This window comes from Penicillium daleae (assembly GCF_028827525.1).
Source record: "Penicillium daleae strain IBT 16125 chromosome Unknown utg000002l_segment0_segment0, whole genome shotgun sequence".
NCBI classification, from domain to species: Eukaryota; Fungi; Ascomycota; class Eurotiomycetes; order Eurotiales; family Aspergillaceae; genus Penicillium; species Penicillium daleae.
The window spans coordinates 2,749,798-2,766,300 of NW_026623150.1; the positions used below are offsets into that span (position 1 = coordinate 2,749,798).

A 16,503-nucleotide genomic window follows, 5' to 3' on the forward strand; every position below is an offset into this window, starting at 1 on the left:
CCCTTTGCCAGACTGGAATCTTGTACTTCCATACTTCGTCTCGTATTTCCCCCAACCTCGCATACGGAGCGAAATCGTATGCCGACGATAACCGCATTGCAGGCCAAGACTTCGACACCCGTACAGCTATACAGCTATATTGATAAGCGTCAATTTTTGAGAATCGGAGAGTGAGAGCGTCCTAGCCAACCGGTGAATGAAAGGTAAGCACCACAAGTGAAAGAAAAGGAGGGGCGTTGCCATCGGTCTTTGCGGCTTCTGGATACGAACTGTACCAATTTCCGGCAAACGCCAAAGCTTGAAGCCCGTCGGGACAGAGCGTGATAAATAGTCTAGATTCATCTGAATAGTCTCAATCAAAAAACCTCAAGAAACATATAGCTGCTCAATACCATATGGGATACAATTCTTTGTCGCTGATCAACCGCCGTGCTCCGTCAAACGACAGACTTTCTCCTACGCACTGTTGGCCTCGTGCTGATATCGAGCGCTTATTTCTGGCAGTTTAACGCCATAAAAGGTTCGAAGATTCATTTACTTCAAAGAAATTCCCATTATACTTACTGTGTTTGTCAAGTTATCGAAGTCTTCGGTATCGCGAATCCCAATGCGGAAAAGGCAGTGCTCGGTCCTGCAATTGGATGCAGAAATGCTGCAGCTGGCATTGTACTTCTCATTTTCAGTTTGAAGGGAGATCGCAAGCTTGCTGGAACCTTTCTTTTTGTTTGGGTTACACCTGTTGGCCAGGAGGATCTCTAGCTTTGTATGATCGAGGGCACTAGTTGGACGACCCATGCGGTAAACTTGATAATTGGCTAGGTTCTATCGGTGCTGTCGTGGTGTGTTTGAAGGACTAGGCCACAAAAAGAAAAGTTGAACGTGGAAATGGGAGCATACTGTATTATAATAAATTTTGTGGGAGTAGTATTGGGAGAATGGAGTTGTTTCCAAGGACAAAGACACTCGCAGGACACCATCCAACAAAATCGATCAGGAATCCAAAACCATGGACCAGAAACCTTTTCTCAAATTCAAAAGCGATTCCTTCCCGAGATTTTCCCCTAAGACGAGATTATATCTATTGAAAATTCTTATTATTATACTTGTTTCATGGTATTTCGCATACGGCGTCGAAAGCCCAAGGATTTTCTGAGGTCGCAAGGCGTAGCGCATTCTCAACATCGCGCTTCCGGAACGCCGGTCCAGTACCAACACAGATAGGGACTAGGCAGAGGACTGCAACAATGTTAGAAACCCGTTCGGGAGTAGAAGAAAATGACGTTGATCACTCACATCTAATGAAGCTCGCCACATTAAGCTGTGGAGTTGAATTAAGTCGAGGACTAGAGAGAGGCGAGCTGTTATCCTGGAGCCGGATGCCTCTTTCTTGTATAAGCTTTTGCACTCCACTCGCATCCAACCATTCATCAGCGCCAGATTCAGTGACGATTTGCCACGTTCTGGACGAGAGCGCGAGTTGTTCGGGCGAGTAGTTATTTTTCTTTGAATGAAGAGGACTGAGAACCTTTGTTTTGAACTCAATTGTATCCCCACTCTCATCATGCATGGAAGCATAAAAACGCGAGATCAACCGATTGCGCTCCGCGATAGTTAATGTCTTTCCGAAGATCGCCTGAATCTTTGGATCGTCTGTAGACGAGCTCGATAATAGACGGTATCCATATTCACAGCATTGCCGAACAATACGGTGCGAAAGTGTCCAGCGCCCTTGCTTTATGATATTATTGGGCGATATGGTGTTCGGGAAATTTGATTGAGGGCTTGGAGACGATATGAAAGGAAGATTCGGCGACGACAAAACGATTCCGAATGGTAGAAGTGCTTGGTCTTGGTATGGTGGCGTGGGAGGTATTTGTTGCGAGGCTGGCCATTGATTCAAAAGATCTGGCGGGGATTGGAAAGTGTCGTCTATCATCGGCAATAAATCAACTGGTGTGGTGAGCGAATCATAGTATAGATCTAAATCTGGTGGAGTGCTGAGCTTGGGAGGTGTTGCCGGCGATGCTTCTGTTGGTGTCGGTTGTTGGGGCTCGTCGCAGCCACTTTTGGCGAGTGATACGCATTGCTGCGTAATCTTTTGGAGCGCAGAAGTGACACGAGGGTGATTTTGGAGAACCTGGGACTCGAAAAGAAGATTACTGAATGAAAGGAACGACTCGCTGAGCTCTTCGATGCCCGATTCGAGTTCCTGTACGCGAGATTGCAGATTGACGATCGTGGTTTCCTTTCGCTTGCGATATGCTTGCTGGGCGACGCGAAGCTGCTTTCGACGTCTCTGCAGTCATCGAGTTAGCTATGAATTCGCGGTGTAGTGGCTTATCGAGTACCCACTTCCGGAACTTGCTGATCGTCCGTCACGGTTCGTGGCCGGCCTCGCTTGCGGGGCGCGGGTGCATCAATCTTATCTTCGACCATCTTGAAATGCTTCGTGTGAGCTCTCTTTCTGTGCAGAAGATCGCAAGGTTGTACTGAGATGGGTAGTCAAAGTAACGACCAGGATATTGCGAGGTTGGATTAATCGTCGGAGTCGGGGAGTCGGAGAGTTGAGTAATCGAAAAATCCGTGAGGGTTTGCCACAGCGCCCCATCCGAACTCCGCCTGCCTTAAATCGATACATTAATCAGCATGATGGACAGCTTTGTATTACCAAGCAACCTGCTCTTGCTTGAACTAACCTAGTTAGTTGATTAACGAAGCTTATGTTGTTATTATAATTAAAAGTTGTCCTGTGATTGGCAGAAGGGAGAAGATCGAGGATGCTAGGATTTGTAACACCTCTGGCATTTCCAAATTCAGTGTACAAAAAGCCTCAAATGCAAACCCTTTAGGGGTTATATCCCAGTTCCAGTTCCTCCCAGTTACCCTCCACCTCCATAGTCTAGTGGTATAGGAAACCATGACGCTTCGGCTGAGTTTCCCACCAGACGGGCTCCTTCTAGGAAATGGTCCTCCTCTGCGCTGGAGGGTGAGCTCCTTTTTATGCTGACCGGACACCGAGGCCACCACACGTGGCTAGATTTTTTTTCAAATTTTTTTTTTTTTCATAGCTTCCTCAAATCAAATCGATCTCTAGATTTAGGAGAATATAATAATCATTTTTTAAATCCTTTTAATAATAATAGTGGCCGTGTAAATATGGTATTTGTTGGGTGTGAGCATTGTGGTGAAGTATAGGAGCATCGTTGAGTGTCGCGAAATGTTTGTATGGTGACGCACGGGTCGGGGGTTCGATTCGGTTCGATTCACGAGGGTGGAAGTAGTTTCAACACTTAACATTTTTCGTAACTTCTCGCCATGACCAAAGTTGCTATTCAGGACTGAATCCCGCTTGAACATGGATAAATGAAATCTATATTTTCAAGTTCTATAAGCAAAAATGGAGAACATAACATCTAATCGCTTGAAAGAATGCCTCTCTCATTTTTGTCCCTCATATTCAATGTTCCCATTCTCAACACACATTGAAATCTTGAATTCCACATCTGTTTAAATGAACCAGACAGGGTTGGTCAGACCAATGGCGAAATCATCAGTGACGTTCCGGACCTCCACTCTCACAAATTTGAGGCCAGCAGGGAGCGGGCGCTGGAGAGTCTCTCCATCCCTGATGGTAGTGTTATAGAAGTAACCTTTGTCCGAGATGAAGCAAGCCTTCTGGCCACTCATACCCTCAACGGCCAGGGAGGCCTGGGCACCAGCACTGTTTCCGTGAACCTTGTCACCGATCTGAGCAATAGTGTTCCGCATATTGACGTTGAATGACATCGACTTGCCGGGACCCGAGACGATATAAGCGCGGGCATTCTTAACAGCAGCGACGATGGCCGATTGTGTGCGGCCGCGGGCGTTGACGACGGTGGTGGGGATACCGTTCAAGGATGGGGGAGAGTGGGAGTCACTGCCACCGATGGCAGCGGTGAACTTGCCAGCGACGAGAAGCTCGTGCCACTTCTGGATGGACTGTTGGTCGGTGGGGTCAAAGTCGGCATTCCAGACTTCGATGGCATCGTTGTGGTCCCATTCATCGAAGCCCCAGTTGCAGGCCGGGCAGGCGGCGAAGGGGTGGTTGACGGAGACGAAACCGCCAGCACGGTGAACCTGCTCGGTAGCCTCGACAAAGCCGGCAACATCCTGGTAACGCCAGTCGATGAGCTGCTCCCGGTCGAGACCAGCGGCTTGCCAATGTCCATGACGAGTGGTGACTTCGATGGCTCGGCAGATCAGGAGATTCGGGGCAAGGGCTTGCTGGTAAGCGCCGATGATGTTGTTGCTACTGTCGGTATTGTGGTCGGAGAAGAATATGAAAGACAGGTTCTGGGCCAGAGCAATTTGGATCTGTTCATTGGGAGTGTACTTTCCATCGGAGTAGACGGTGTGCATGTGGAAATCGCCACGGAGCCACTCCTGCTGCTCGAACTGACCGACAGTGTCAAAGTCGACCTGTGCAAAGGTAGGAGAGAAGTAAGTGTCGACGGGGTCGAAGCTCATGACAATCTGCAATTGCCAATCGATCCCCTGGGGGACGGACTGGTAAGGACCCAGAGCAACGTTCCAGGTACCGGGCTCGATAGCACCAGGGTTGTAGCCAGGAGTAGCCCAAGAGGGAGTAATGGTGAAGTTGTTGCGGAAACCACCGGACCATCCACGAGTTCCAAAGGTGTCGTTCACACCGTTAGGCAGCTGGAATCCACGCTGATCAAAGACACCCAGGTCGAGGGCGTTACCCTGACCCTTGAGGGAGTAGTTCTGCAGAACATAGACCGAGGTAGTCTCAGGCTCGACTTGGAATGGAACATAGACAAATGACATGACCTGGGAGGCATCGATGTGGCCAGTCAAGTTGAGGGTCACAGGAGCCCGAGCAGAGACACCAGCCACGAGGGCAGCCATCAAGGGAAGGATTGTAGTGGCCTTCATTTTGATCGACTCCGCTCCAACGAGAAGCGAAACAGGAATTGCGGAAGCTGAGACGTCGCTAGCTGTGAAGCAAGTGATCGTCTTCTCTTATATAGCTATATGGATATAATCATTTCTGGGGTGCGAATGAAGGAATATCCCTAACCGGTAAATATACCCATCAAATGAGTATCAGAGTCGATGAATATTACCCTGTCCCAACCCACGTGGGTGGTCTGTTGGGTTGCCCAGATATGCTGTGCCGATCGCAATTACCAATTTAGCCGGCGGTACCAAGCTTTGAAGGTGTCAGGGGTATAAAATAGGATCAGGGTCCTGTAGGGTTATTGATCGAAAAACCTAGCTCTCCAGTCTCGGACTGAGATGCAAATTGTTGATGAGCTTGTTCATGTCCACCGTGACAATGCCGAAACCAGAAGACGTGGTCGTAGTAGAACCTTTGAAAAGAGCCCAGGATTTATGATCATGTCTCTAATGGAATCAAAATCATAGCAAACTACGTTCTGATATTGGATGTTTACCGGTCCCAAACAGGAAGGCGCATAGACACAGTGGAAAAGGTGGCTGGTGAGCTTTTATCCTCATACAGAGTGCTCTGTCAATGCGTTCCCCCGCAAGGAGTCATTGCCAAGGACTGTCGGAGAAATAGAGCGGGAATTTGCTTCTCTGTTTCGTCTAGGGACCATAAATATCACGAGCGATCTGAGCCCTGGCATGTTGACATCGTGATGGCAAAGTTTCTCAGCCACTGCTTCAGCCCACGTGGGTCCTGCACGTCAGGCTTTTTCGGGTTAAGCTTGTCTGGTTCCGCCTGTGAGAATTCCCAAATCTCCAGGCTCGGGCTCCACTTTGGACCCTGCTGCATTCTAGAAGGACCACAGGCATCGAAACCAAGATCGATGACCGAGTTTGGTGCTATCTCGTTGAAATAATGATGCCTGGTACAGTACCCGGGATTAGGCCCACTATTTCGGTGGTGGTCAAGGCAAACTGAAATTGACATTGCCTTTACGGGTCAACCCATAGGATCGTCACTCCGTCGCACGCAGCAGAAGCAACAAGACACAACAGACAAGGAAATGGACGGCCGAATTGTGGCACACAGGCAGAACTTGCGGCTTCAGCATGGATGGGAGCCTACCACGTGGATTTCAGTCAAACAAAATACGAGAGGCAATTTAGCAGGGGATATCATTATTCAATCGGCGAGGACGGGTAAAGCCAACTTCTGCGCACGGTCAAGCTATTTATGAGTTATGAGGGGAGCATTGCCCAGATTTTAGCAAGAAAAGATCTTCGAGAGACATCCAACTCACTCCCTTTATCTTCATCATCGGATCGCTATCACCTTCGCTCACTTTCTTACCTGTGTCACAATGAAGTTCACTAGTGGCCTCGTCTTCTCGGGGCTCCTCGCCGCCGCTTCGGCTGTGCCGATTGCCAAGGGCCTCGAGGGAAAGTGATTTGACCGTAGGTTGCATTTCCGCCTCAATTCATCTCAATTGGATACTAATATCTTAACACTAGGCTTCGTGGTGATCGTTATGGAGAACACCAACAAGGTCAATGCTTTGGCTGACCCTTTCTACCGCTTGCTGGCCGACTCTGGTGTCCTGTTGACGGCTGCCAGGGTAAGAATGCATGATCTATACGTGTCAATTGTTTTTGCAATTCGATATTAATTATCAATAGGCACCACCCACCCTTCCCAACCCAACTACATCACCATGATTGCCAGTACCACTGCCGCTGGTGTCTACGATGACGCCGATCACAACACCACCCAGAGCAGCTTGGTCGACATCTTCGAGCCTGCTGGTATCTCGTGGAAGGCCTACCAGGAGGGGCTACTACCCTCTGGCTGGTGGTGCTTGCAACCCTATCCACCAGAACAAGACCTCGGGCTACGTCCGGTGAGACTACTCCTCCAAGTTTCTGCTAAAAGTTACGACACATATACTGATAATCCAATTTAGCAAGCACAACCCCTTCATGTCCTTTGACAACATCCGCGAGAAAGTCGCTCGTTGCCGGAACATTGTCAATGCCGAGGAACACTTCGCTGCCGACATTGCCAAGGGCCAGCTCGCTCCCCAGTACATGTTCTACACTCCCACTCTGAAGAACGATGCCCACGACACCAACGTCACCTACACCGAGACCGACCTGAAGTACATTATCAACACTATGAAGAGCAACGAGCAGTTCATGAAGAACACTCTGATCCTCGTCACCTTTGATGAGAACGGTATGATCTACCATTCCTTCGTATCTTGAGCAGCAGTATATTGATAAAAGGTAAAGATGTCTACTCCCCCGACTCCTACGGTACCCCCAACGACGTCTATTCTGTTCTCCTCAGCAAGGATGTCCTCAGCTGCACCAGCTGCGTTGACCCGCAGTTCTACAACCGTCAGTACCTTCCCTGTTCAAGTCATTCATTTTCTTTTTTTCACGAGCTAATGCTTCAGCAGACTTCACCATGCTCACCACCCTTGAGCAGAACAGGAACCTGACTAACATCCCCAACCCTAACGGTGATGGTGCTATGTGGGACTGATGGATGCTTCCTTTCTCCAAGTTGAAGGCCAAGCACAACTAGACTGCCTCGGCGGAAGAGATGTATATTAGAGATTGGGAAATGTATGCTTAGAGTTTAATCAAAACTGTGAAGGCTGTGCCTGGAACACATTTGCCCTTTTATAGTTCATTGTACAGGAAAACCATGACTCCGATCTTATGTCCAGGGCTTGAGCCATATCCTTTGGTTTCAAACGCTTTCTACAGATCCTATCAGCTTCCATTAACAGCTTCCATCAAGTACAAGCACTCTGAAGAATGTATACCGATCCTCACCGAGTCCTTCAATCTTCCATCACTTAGTCTTCGCAGCTACCCTCGCACTCTTCCTCCTCGTCTCATTCTCTCCATCATCCACTATACTCTTCTTTCTCTTCTCCGTACCCACCGCAGACGCCACCGTCTCACCAACCCTCTTCCCATCCGCCAACATCCTAACCAACGCCTCAATCCTCCTTCCCCTCGCCGCCACCGAAGCAGTCTCCACCCTCCACAAAACCGCATACCTCTCACTCCTCTTCAACCCCTCAAAAAAGCTCCCCGCCCCATCCACCCTCGCCAACGCCTCCCTAAAATCCTCCGGAACAACCATACTCGCCGGCCCCGCATACGCCCGCTCCCACCGTCCATCGGCCTTAGCAGCATCCACCGCCGCCAACCCGGCGGGCCGCATCCGCCCCGCGCTCACGAGGCGCGCCACTGTGTTCACGTTTTTCTGGGACCAGATGCTTTTTGCGCGGCGTGGGGTGTACCGCACCAGCCACCAGTTTTCGTCGAGGGTGTTGGCGCGGCCGTCGATCCAGCCGAAGCAGAGGGCTGTTTCGACGGCTTCCGGGGCGGTGATGGACGGGATGCCGGAGGACTTTTTGGCGAGTTTGAGGTAGAAGCCTGGGGCTGTGGTGTGGTTTTGGTCTAGGAAGATTTCTAGGGCTTTGGCTGTGGGGAAGGAGTGGATTGGCAGATCTGATGGGGGTGGTTTAGGGGATTTGGGGGGCATTGGAAGGGATGAGAGGGGGTGTGGATGAGTCTAGGAGAGATGTGGTTTAGGATGCGAGATGAATGGGAGAATTTGAGGGATGACAGGTAGATTGTTGAGCTGAAGCTATGAGTGAGGTTGAATCTAGAGAGGTTCATGATTTGTGCCAGGTCTGATGTGGCTTGTGCTCTGCCTGATGTTCTCCGCGCCGAGACATTGGCGTCTCTTTACGGTCAAGCACTAGAGCCGAAATGGTAACTAGCCAACCAAGTCTTGGTATTATTCCCGACCTGCGACGATGAGTTTGCTTCTACGAGATCTACACAAACAAAGAGTCGAATACATGCACAAAATACATTTCAAATGCTGCTAACAAACAAGTATGTTGATACAGATAGTCCAGAACAGATTGACGGCACGTAGCAGACACGGTCCCGTCACGCGTGTCAGCTCGAGCTTGACCAAAAGAATAAATCAAGGCAACTAGATGCACGATTCCCCTAGATACCCCGTACAATAATCGGACAAATACAGCTCAACGTTTACCGCTTGCCCTTCTTGCGGGGAGCCACAACCTTAAACGCGGCATTGCTAGCCTCTTCATCTCGCTGCTGGGAAGCAGTAGCGCTGGCAGCGGAGCCCTTCTTGGCAACCTCGGACCAGCCACCACCGTTCTTCTGCTCAGCGAAGGCACTGGGGGAGACAGGGTCGACAACGCCCTTGTCGGCAAGCTTACGGCGGCGAATGAACTCATCCGCGAAGCGGCGGCCGTCCAGAGTCTGGGAGTTGGCGTAGACGGAGTCGGAGATGATCTCAGCCTCAGCGGGGAGGAAGAGAAGTTGCTGAACAAAGTCATCCACGTTGATGTTGCTGTTCAGACCCTTGCCCAGGGCCAGCTTCGCCCATTTGGTGAACTCCTCAACAGCCCGGTTGGGGTTGGACTGCGGGATACTACCAACGGTTGTGCGAGTAGCAACGACAGGACGGGGCTTGGCGGCAGCGGGAGCAATGGGGATGGTTCCGCTGGCTGAGCGAGGGCCAAGGGGAGCAGCAGGAGGAGCCTTAGCCTTACCGCCGGCACCGACCGTAGTCCAAGCACCAGAAGCCGTAGCAGCAACGGTAGGAGAAGCAGTAGGAGCTGGGGCCTTGCTGGCAAGGTCAGCGTAACGCTTAGCGACAGAAGCGGGAGGGCTGGGAGTGGCCGTCTGAGCGGCAGCGGCAGCAGCAGAAGCCAAACGCTGCTTGCGAGCCTCTTCTTCCTTTTGAATCTGGGCGAGGGTCTTCTTAGTCGCGGTGTTGGTCTGGACAGGCTGGCTCTTAGTATTCCAAGGAGAAACGGCGGCGGAGGGAGTAGCGGGGGATCCAGCGCTGGCCCAGTTGGCAGATGAGGGAAGGCCAGGAACAACTTGCGCCTGGGCCTGGCTGAGACGCTCCTGCTCTGCAAGGAGCTGGGCGCGACGAGCGGCCGCAGCAACTTCTTCACGCTGAGCAGCAGTGCGAGCCTCGGCCTCCTGAATCTCCTTCAACGAAGGACCCTTGGGCACCTCGTGAGTGTCCTTGGCCCATGGCGCGACAGAAGTGGGCGCAGAATCAACGGGAGTTTGAGTCTGAGAACGAGAGCCAGCAGCCAAAGACTCGGCAACATTCTGACGGTTGCGCTGGGCGGCGGGAGCAGGCAAAGGAGAGGCAGACGGAGGTGGAGGGAAGGGCTGAGGCATAGCATTGTCAACCTGGGAACCCCAGGCAGACTCGGGAGCAGACTGGTTCTGTTGCTCCTGCTCCTGCTGCTGTTGACGCTGAGCAGAAGCGGCCTTGTGAACTTGTTGAGACAGAGTAAGAGCGGGCTCTAGAGCAACGGGTTCGAGTTCATCCACAGCCTCAGTAGCCGAGGACTCTGCCTCGTGCTCCAGAGCGGCGGCAGGGTGAGTAGGAAGTCCTTCGGCGGTGCGCATGCCCAGTTCTCCCTCCTGAGCCCTCAGGGCATGGAATTGGCGCAGGCGTTCCTCACGGGCCTCCTGGTCAAAGGGGTCGTTGGCATTGGCCTGGTCGAATTCCTCCTGCTCCTGCTGCAACTGAGCGCGGTCCTGGAGCATAGACGCCACCTGCTGGGAGTGAAGGAAGCTGTCCGGCTGGCGACCAGAGAACGAGCCAGCGGCGCCGAATGCAAACGGATCCTGGCGACCGACGTTCAAACGATCAAGAAGGGCAGGGAGCTGATCTTGGCCACCAAGGTCGGTTCCAAGCATTCCAGGAAGGACATTGGGCAGTCCACCCTGTCGAAGGGAGGCAGCGGCATCGAAAAACCCGGGCATGCCCTGGGATTGCTGCTGTCCTTGAATAGGAGCTTGGATCGGAGAAGGCTGGTAAGCAGCAGGAGAGGCGATGCTGCCGAAGCTGGGCTGGCTATGGAGGCTGTGGGCACTGGATTGATGCTGAAGCTGGGGCTGCAGAGACGGGGGAGCGCCAGGGACCTGCATCTGCTTCATGATAGCCTGCTGCTGAGCAAGATGTTCCTTCTGTCGTGCCATCAGATACTGCTCCTCCTGCTTCCGTCGTTCGAGCGCATTTTGCTGCTCAGCGGTCAAAGTAGTACCAAAGCTAGGGAAGCTGCCGGGGAACGGAGGCTGAGCCGAACCCTGGTTGGGATTCTGCCATTGACCAGGTGCAGGCTCGGGGCCATGGGGGATGCCAATTTGGGGTACAAGGAAGGGCTCCCGCGAGTTGCCAATGCGACGAACTAGCTGAGCCAGTGGCTCGAACTCCCCATCCTCCAGTTTCTTGATTTGCAAGTCGGGGCTGAAGAATCCAGCCTTGAACCAGTCGTGCATCTCTAGACCAGTCCACGGGCCTTGAATGTTGCCCTGCGGATCACGGTAGATCCAGCGCATCCGATCCGGCATGACCATGGTTCTTTGTTGAGCAGCAGAGATAGACCCACCAGGAGTAGGTGCCTGAGTTAGGTCGTGGGTGAGGTTAGCAGGGATTGAGCCGACAGCAGAGACAGGGGTCTGGGAAGCAGAGTTCGAGCCAGGCTTGCTTGTCTGTCCAGTCCTCTCCGGTTGCTGCCCATCGCCTTGTTCCAAGCCCACGGAATCTGAACGGCCCTGATCCTCTCCCATTCCAGAGAAGAGTGCACCCAACTTGCTTGATCGACCGATACTAGCGGTACCAGAGAGGCCGGCATGCGGGCTGAAGAGACCACCACCTCCAAGAGTGGACAAGCTGGGGGACTGAAGCCCGCCCATGGAGCCAAAGATAGGATCGCCAAAGCCACCCACAAATGCTGAACGCTCACGGGTTGGGGTGCCGATGGCATCGCTGGACGGCCATCCTGACGCCCCGCCCAGGCCCGAGAGACCGCCCAGGCCACCGAGGCCAGAGAAGTTTCGGTTCGCATTGACGCTGGAGTTTTGGCTGCGATCAATTGAGGGAAGATCCATACCCGAACCGACCCGTCTCATCGAGCCGAATGGATTAGACGGATCACGCAGACCGCTCAGGCCAGGGTGCTGGGGATGCTGAATATCCGAACCATCAGTGTCGACATCCTCTGCATCTGCGGCAGTCCGATCGCCGTGGGGACTTTGATAGGGGTTTGTGTTGGTAGGGCTGGTAGGCTCATGTCCCTGGAGGAGGCTAGGGGTGGGGTTCCTCGAGTTCTCTTGACTCTGCATCAGCTCACGGAAACCAGGGATGCTGGAGGTCATGCCAAAGGCACCAAATCCAAGATCAGCCTGAGAGGGAGCTTCAACGTCCTGAGATCCACCGAGTGCAGCACTGCCACTGCGAGGCTCGTCGAACGGATTGGTTTCGCTTCGGCTCGCACGGGTTTTGACAGCGTCTCCCCAAGGAGACTGCGAGCGCTTTTCACTGTCCTCTTCCGCGAGTCGCTCGAGGTTGCCTAGAGACTTGTCCTTGGCAGAGCCTGCAATATCATCCGAACCCTCCTTGGAGAGTAGGTCCTTGAACCTGCTTTCTCCACGAAGACTTCCAAACCCAGCTTTCTTCTCGGTTGTGGGAGTCTGTGCGGTGTTTGAACCCAGCGAGAAGGCACCAAAGGCGCCCATTGGCGAGAAGTTGGCATTGTGGGAAGCCGATGCAGAGCCCCAGGGTGAGCTAGGGCCACCAACGGCCGTGTTAAGAGGGTTGGTGGAGCTGCGCTTCAGACTACCAAAAGGAGAAGCGGCTTCAGCGCCACCTTCCTTTGCCTTTTCATCCTTGGCATTCGGTTCGCGGAAATCGGTCTTGCGACGCAGGAGGGCGGGAGGAGGGGTAGAGGTGTTGGCTTCGTCACGGAAGAATCGAGTGTTGGTCCCAGTAGGTGACATGGGATTGCCCACAGAATCTCCAGTCTCACGGCGGCGGTTACTCGGGCGGGCAGCGTTCGGGGAAGAGGTATTGTAGTTATTCATGTGGCCCTGGGTGTAAGAGATGGACGATTTGCGACCTGTAGTGCCTGTGCCTGCATTCTCCTTTGGGGCGTTTGTGGGTGGCGGCTTGAGAGGGGAATTGACCGAAGCGGAAAATAACTGCAAAGAAAACCCAATTTTTAGCAACCCAAACCAAGCACATATGCTGCGTTCTCAACTGGCACTAGAGATGAAACAAACCTCTTTTTCACCGTCGGACATATCAGTCAGTCCCAAGGGCTCGGCCTGGCCGCCATGATCCCAACACACCTCAGGGCCGGCGGAGGTCTTGTGGTCATCCCGCTTTCCCCACGCCCCATTCATAGGAGCTGAGACAGTGTGAGGATCCCAGTCAGCCACAAAGTAGTCCTCCACATGCTTGCCCAAAGAACCGGCGTCCCGTTGCGCCTTGTACAATTCTAGGAGTTGCTCCTTGGAGTATCGGGAATCCCCGTTGCGCGGCGCACTAGACATGGTATTTGAGCTCAGGTGAGGAGGGACATATGCCCCAGAGGCAGTAGGTGTCGAGGCGGAAGCAAGTTGGCTACTGTCCCGGGTGTGCGAAGGGTTGGTAGCCACCGAGGGGCGCCGGAAGGTCTGCGTAGCTCCGTTCATGCGGGATCGCGACCTACAGAGTGGTTCAAGGTTAGCATTGGGTCTCACACTTGCGGCTAATTGAGTAGCAACAAGGCCGGCACGGAGACACCAAACATAGTCGGTGAAGTGACTCGGTGCTCTGGGCTCAGAGTGGGCAGGGCCTGTTCTTTTGGGAGCATACCATTCTCCACCAGTGCTTCCATCCCCTCTCCGGCTGGCATCCTGGGTGTTGCCAGCGGCAGCCGAAGCAAAACTCGACGGAAGTGGTGTAGGCATTATGGAAACGAGGTTGAGCTGGACAGATCGAGATCGCCCACAAAACAACAGAGGTTGAGGAAGTATTCGTCGCGAGACTTTGAAAGTGGCGGAAGTGCGAGAAGTGTGATGCGAACGGAGATGGGAACGCAAAACACGAGAGACAAAGGCCTGAAAAGGATGTGGGTGTATGAGATGATGTAGCAGAACGCTAGTTCAAATCGAAGAGCTCGAGGAGGTGGAGGGAGGGAGGTGAGTTGTTGTGTATGTAGAAGAATGCGAGCGCCAGACTAAAAAGGTCACGACAAGAAAGAAGAGATCGAAACTCGATTTCGCTTGGGTTTCTCCAGAGCAAAAATGGAATTAGCGGGTTGTGGCAATAGGCGCACCGAGGCGGAAATACCGTGTATTCGATACGAGAGTCGCGTTGCCAAATGCGACCATGTCCCTATGTAACCAGCTAAAATTACACGGTAATCAGAAAACCAAAATGACCCCCGCCACACTCCCAGCAGAGTCCTCCGAGTCGTGACTACACACACACACCACCCCATCACCACACACATCATCACTCTCGAGAAACCGCCTTTTTTTTGCGGAGTGCAATCATGAACAACGGATATTCAACTCAAGAATTCTTGCAAGTTCAGTTAGCTAATATCTTCTAGCAATTTCTACGACAGTGCTCTTGGTTCCCCCCTCCCTCGTCGTCTGCCCTCAAAGAGCTATAAACGATGATGTCGACTGGCATCTATGAATCCGGTGGCTTGGTTCCCGCAAGCTGCGGGCGTGGTAGTACTCATGATACACGTCTACCCAGCTAACCCCACACTCTGCCTGTCATTGGAGGCCACGAGTGCTTTCAAACCGTTAAAGTTGGCTTGGATTGGTCTTATTTTGGACGTGTCGTGCTGCCTCTTGGCATTTTGAGCCTTTGAATGCTGCTCGCCCTTGCTGCACACCGATGATACGCTGCCTCCAACGCACAAACATTGCAATAAAAGGAATGACCCCCAGTCAAAGAGTCGGAAAAATCAAACAGACATAATGGAGGGGAGGGATACCTGCATGTTCGCCTTTATCCCTTTCTCCTCCTCTCTAACCCCCCCAGCCACCACCCGCGCCGAAATGCTACATCTGGCCTTTGTCTAGCATAAGATTCCATTGACTCTGAGTCACCCACTCTGTTGCCCGTCTCGTCTGTTCAAGTCTGGCCTGGGGACTTGACCTCATGGCTGGAATCAGAATCTCATTCTTTTTGATCTGTTTTATTGCAGAGACTTTTCTTTGTTGACGTCGGCACCATTTCCTAAACATACAGGTTTGCTTCAAACTCTAGAATTGCTCTAACTCTGGACCTCTGGCTGCTGCGAGTGCTTGCCCGACAACAATGCTTTATCTCATTCTTTGTTCTGATGGTCACTCATGGTCTCAGCTTGCATCGGCTTTCAAACGACCTGAGGGACCCAGTGTGAGCCTCTATAGATCCGAGAATACATAACATCTCTCTTCATTCGCTTCTTCCGATCTTCATCCTTTGGTAGATCCCGCAATTCTTTGCTACAGCTTTCCTCTAAGCTCTTTGCTCCAATTGTCTTGTTTCATCAATTTGTCCTCCTTCCGGCGAGACAGTTCTAACTTCGGATCTTCCCGTGTCTATCGGCAAAGCTCACGGGACAGAAGACATCCCCATCCACCCATAATGCCCTCAACGCAACACCCATACCCTGGGTTTTTTACGGCAGGTAAGGGCATACGAGCCTTCACCGGCCGTCTCCGCCATGGGCACCCTCATCCCATCTTGATCAATGCACAAGATGGCCGTTCTTCCCCCCTGAGAGGACGCACTTCTCGATGCTCCTCTCCCACAACACCTCCCGCCGAACGGCGTGCATATGCAGCACGAGAGCAGGCGCGCAAGGCCAAAACCAATTCTTCAACCGGCTATAGTTCAGAGAGGTCGAATTCGGTTCCACCACGCCCACGTCACACTCATAGCCATCGAGGCCATTCAAAGCAAGAGCCCGAGCCCGAGCATCTACCATATACGCACAAGCACTCGACCAAGCATCATCGAAAGGCACCAAAGCCTGGTGAGCCGCCACGACGACATGAAAGTGATACCGAATCCAACTGGAGCACCAACGTGCATGTCCCATGGACTACTCAACATCCGTATCATCACCACCACCGCCATGCATCCCATTCCGATCATGTCGTGCTCAAGGCACCCTTCACTTGCCATTGCCCAGAATGCTATCAGGCCGCTCATCGGCCCGTCGAGACAACCAAAGAGGACCACATGCCACCCAAATACTTCTACGAGCATCATCCACACTCCTTTGGGACTCATCCAGTTCTTGCCGATCACCGGGTTCCATGTCGCTGTGGATTTATACACGTCGAGCCTGCCCAGGAACCGTCTTCTCGATCTACGAGCCCTGGCAAACATCAAAAGGGACATCGTAAACATTCATCTGAGCCCGAAGAGGTTCGATCTCATCGCCACCGGCGTCGCCGACACCGTCGGCACCGCCACTACACGACAGACTCATCCTCTGACACGACGAATGACGATGAGGAGACAAGTTCGGAGAGCGATGCGGAAACTCGGGCTGGAGGTGAGAAAGTTGAGTATGAGTTGCCGAATGATTGGCGGTTCTGTAATGAGTGCTGTTGGGGACATCCCGTATTTTATGTCCTGCGGTAGACTTGGCTCTGAGGGCTTTGTTGCTGGAACAGGACAGT

The 16,503-nt window shown here is 52.5% G+C and overlaps 7 protein-coding genes across 7 annotated transcripts; 3 read left to right on the forward strand and 4 right to left on the reverse strand.

Annotated features, from left to right (window-relative positions):
- Window positions 1–1,108: 1,108 nt before the first annotated feature.
- On the reverse strand, window positions 1,109–2,436 carry N7458_001981 (bZIP transcription factor; the record flags this gene model as incomplete). The annotated part of the gene is made up of 3 exons (XM_056905364.1): window positions 1,109–1,236; window positions 1,294–2,296; window positions 2,353–2,436. The coding sequence occupies 3 exons, from the start codon at window positions 2,434–2,436 to the stop codon at window positions 1,109–1,111; spliced, it is 1,215 nt and encodes a 404-aa protein (XP_056769471.1).
- A 1,071-nt stretch (window positions 2,437–3,507) lies between these two features.
- On the reverse strand, window positions 3,508–4,938 carry N7458_001982 (PHP domain protein; the record flags this gene model as incomplete). Its single annotated transcript, XM_056905365.1, has 1 exon — window positions 3,508–4,938. One exon carries the CDS (start codon window positions 4,936–4,938, stop codon window positions 3,508–3,510), a length of 1,431 nt encoding a protein of 476 aa, XP_056769472.1.
- Window positions 4,939–6,314: 1,376 nt separating this feature from the next.
- N7458_001983 (uncharacterized protein) lies at window positions 6,315–6,620 on the forward strand (the record flags this gene model as incomplete). Its single annotated transcript, XM_056905366.1, is given in 2 exon segments — window positions 6,315–6,397; window positions 6,413–6,620. The coding sequence occupies 2 exon segments, from the start codon at window positions 6,315–6,317 to the stop codon at window positions 6,618–6,620; spliced, it is 291 nt and encodes a 96-aa protein (XP_056769473.1).
- Window positions 6,621–6,665: 45 nt separating this feature from the next.
- Window positions 6,666–7,498, forward strand: N7458_001984 (uncharacterized protein; the record flags this gene model as incomplete). Its single annotated transcript, XM_056905367.1, has 4 exons — window positions 6,666–6,851; window positions 6,919–7,186; window positions 7,243–7,350; window positions 7,413–7,498. The coding sequence occupies 4 exons, from the start codon at window positions 6,666–6,668 to the stop codon at window positions 7,496–7,498; spliced, it is 648 nt and encodes a 215-aa protein (XP_056769474.1).
- Window positions 7,499–7,813: 315 nt separating this feature from the next.
- On the reverse strand, window positions 7,814–8,515 carry N7458_001985 (YdeI/OmpD-associated family protein; the record flags this gene model as incomplete). Its single annotated transcript, XM_056905368.1, has 1 exon — window positions 7,814–8,515. One exon carries the CDS (start codon window positions 8,513–8,515, stop codon window positions 7,814–7,816), a length of 702 nt encoding a protein of 233 aa, XP_056769475.1.
- A 521-nt stretch (window positions 8,516–9,036) lies between these two features.
- Window positions 9,037–13,776, reverse strand: N7458_001986 (GYF domain-containing protein; the record flags this gene model as incomplete). Its single annotated transcript, XM_056905369.1, has 3 exons — window positions 9,037–13,023; window positions 13,105–13,531; window positions 13,682–13,776. 3 exons carry the CDS (start codon window positions 13,774–13,776, stop codon window positions 9,037–9,039), a joined length of 4,509 nt encoding a protein of 1,502 aa, XP_056769476.1.
- A 1,681-nt stretch (window positions 13,777–15,457) lies between these two features.
- Window positions 15,458–16,465, forward strand: N7458_001987 (uncharacterized protein; the record flags this gene model as incomplete). Its single annotated transcript, XM_056905370.1, has 1 exon — window positions 15,458–16,465. One exon carries the CDS (start codon window positions 15,458–15,460, stop codon window positions 16,463–16,465), a length of 1,008 nt encoding a protein of 335 aa, XP_056769477.1.
- Between the last annotated feature and the right edge of the window lie 38 nt (window positions 16,466–16,503).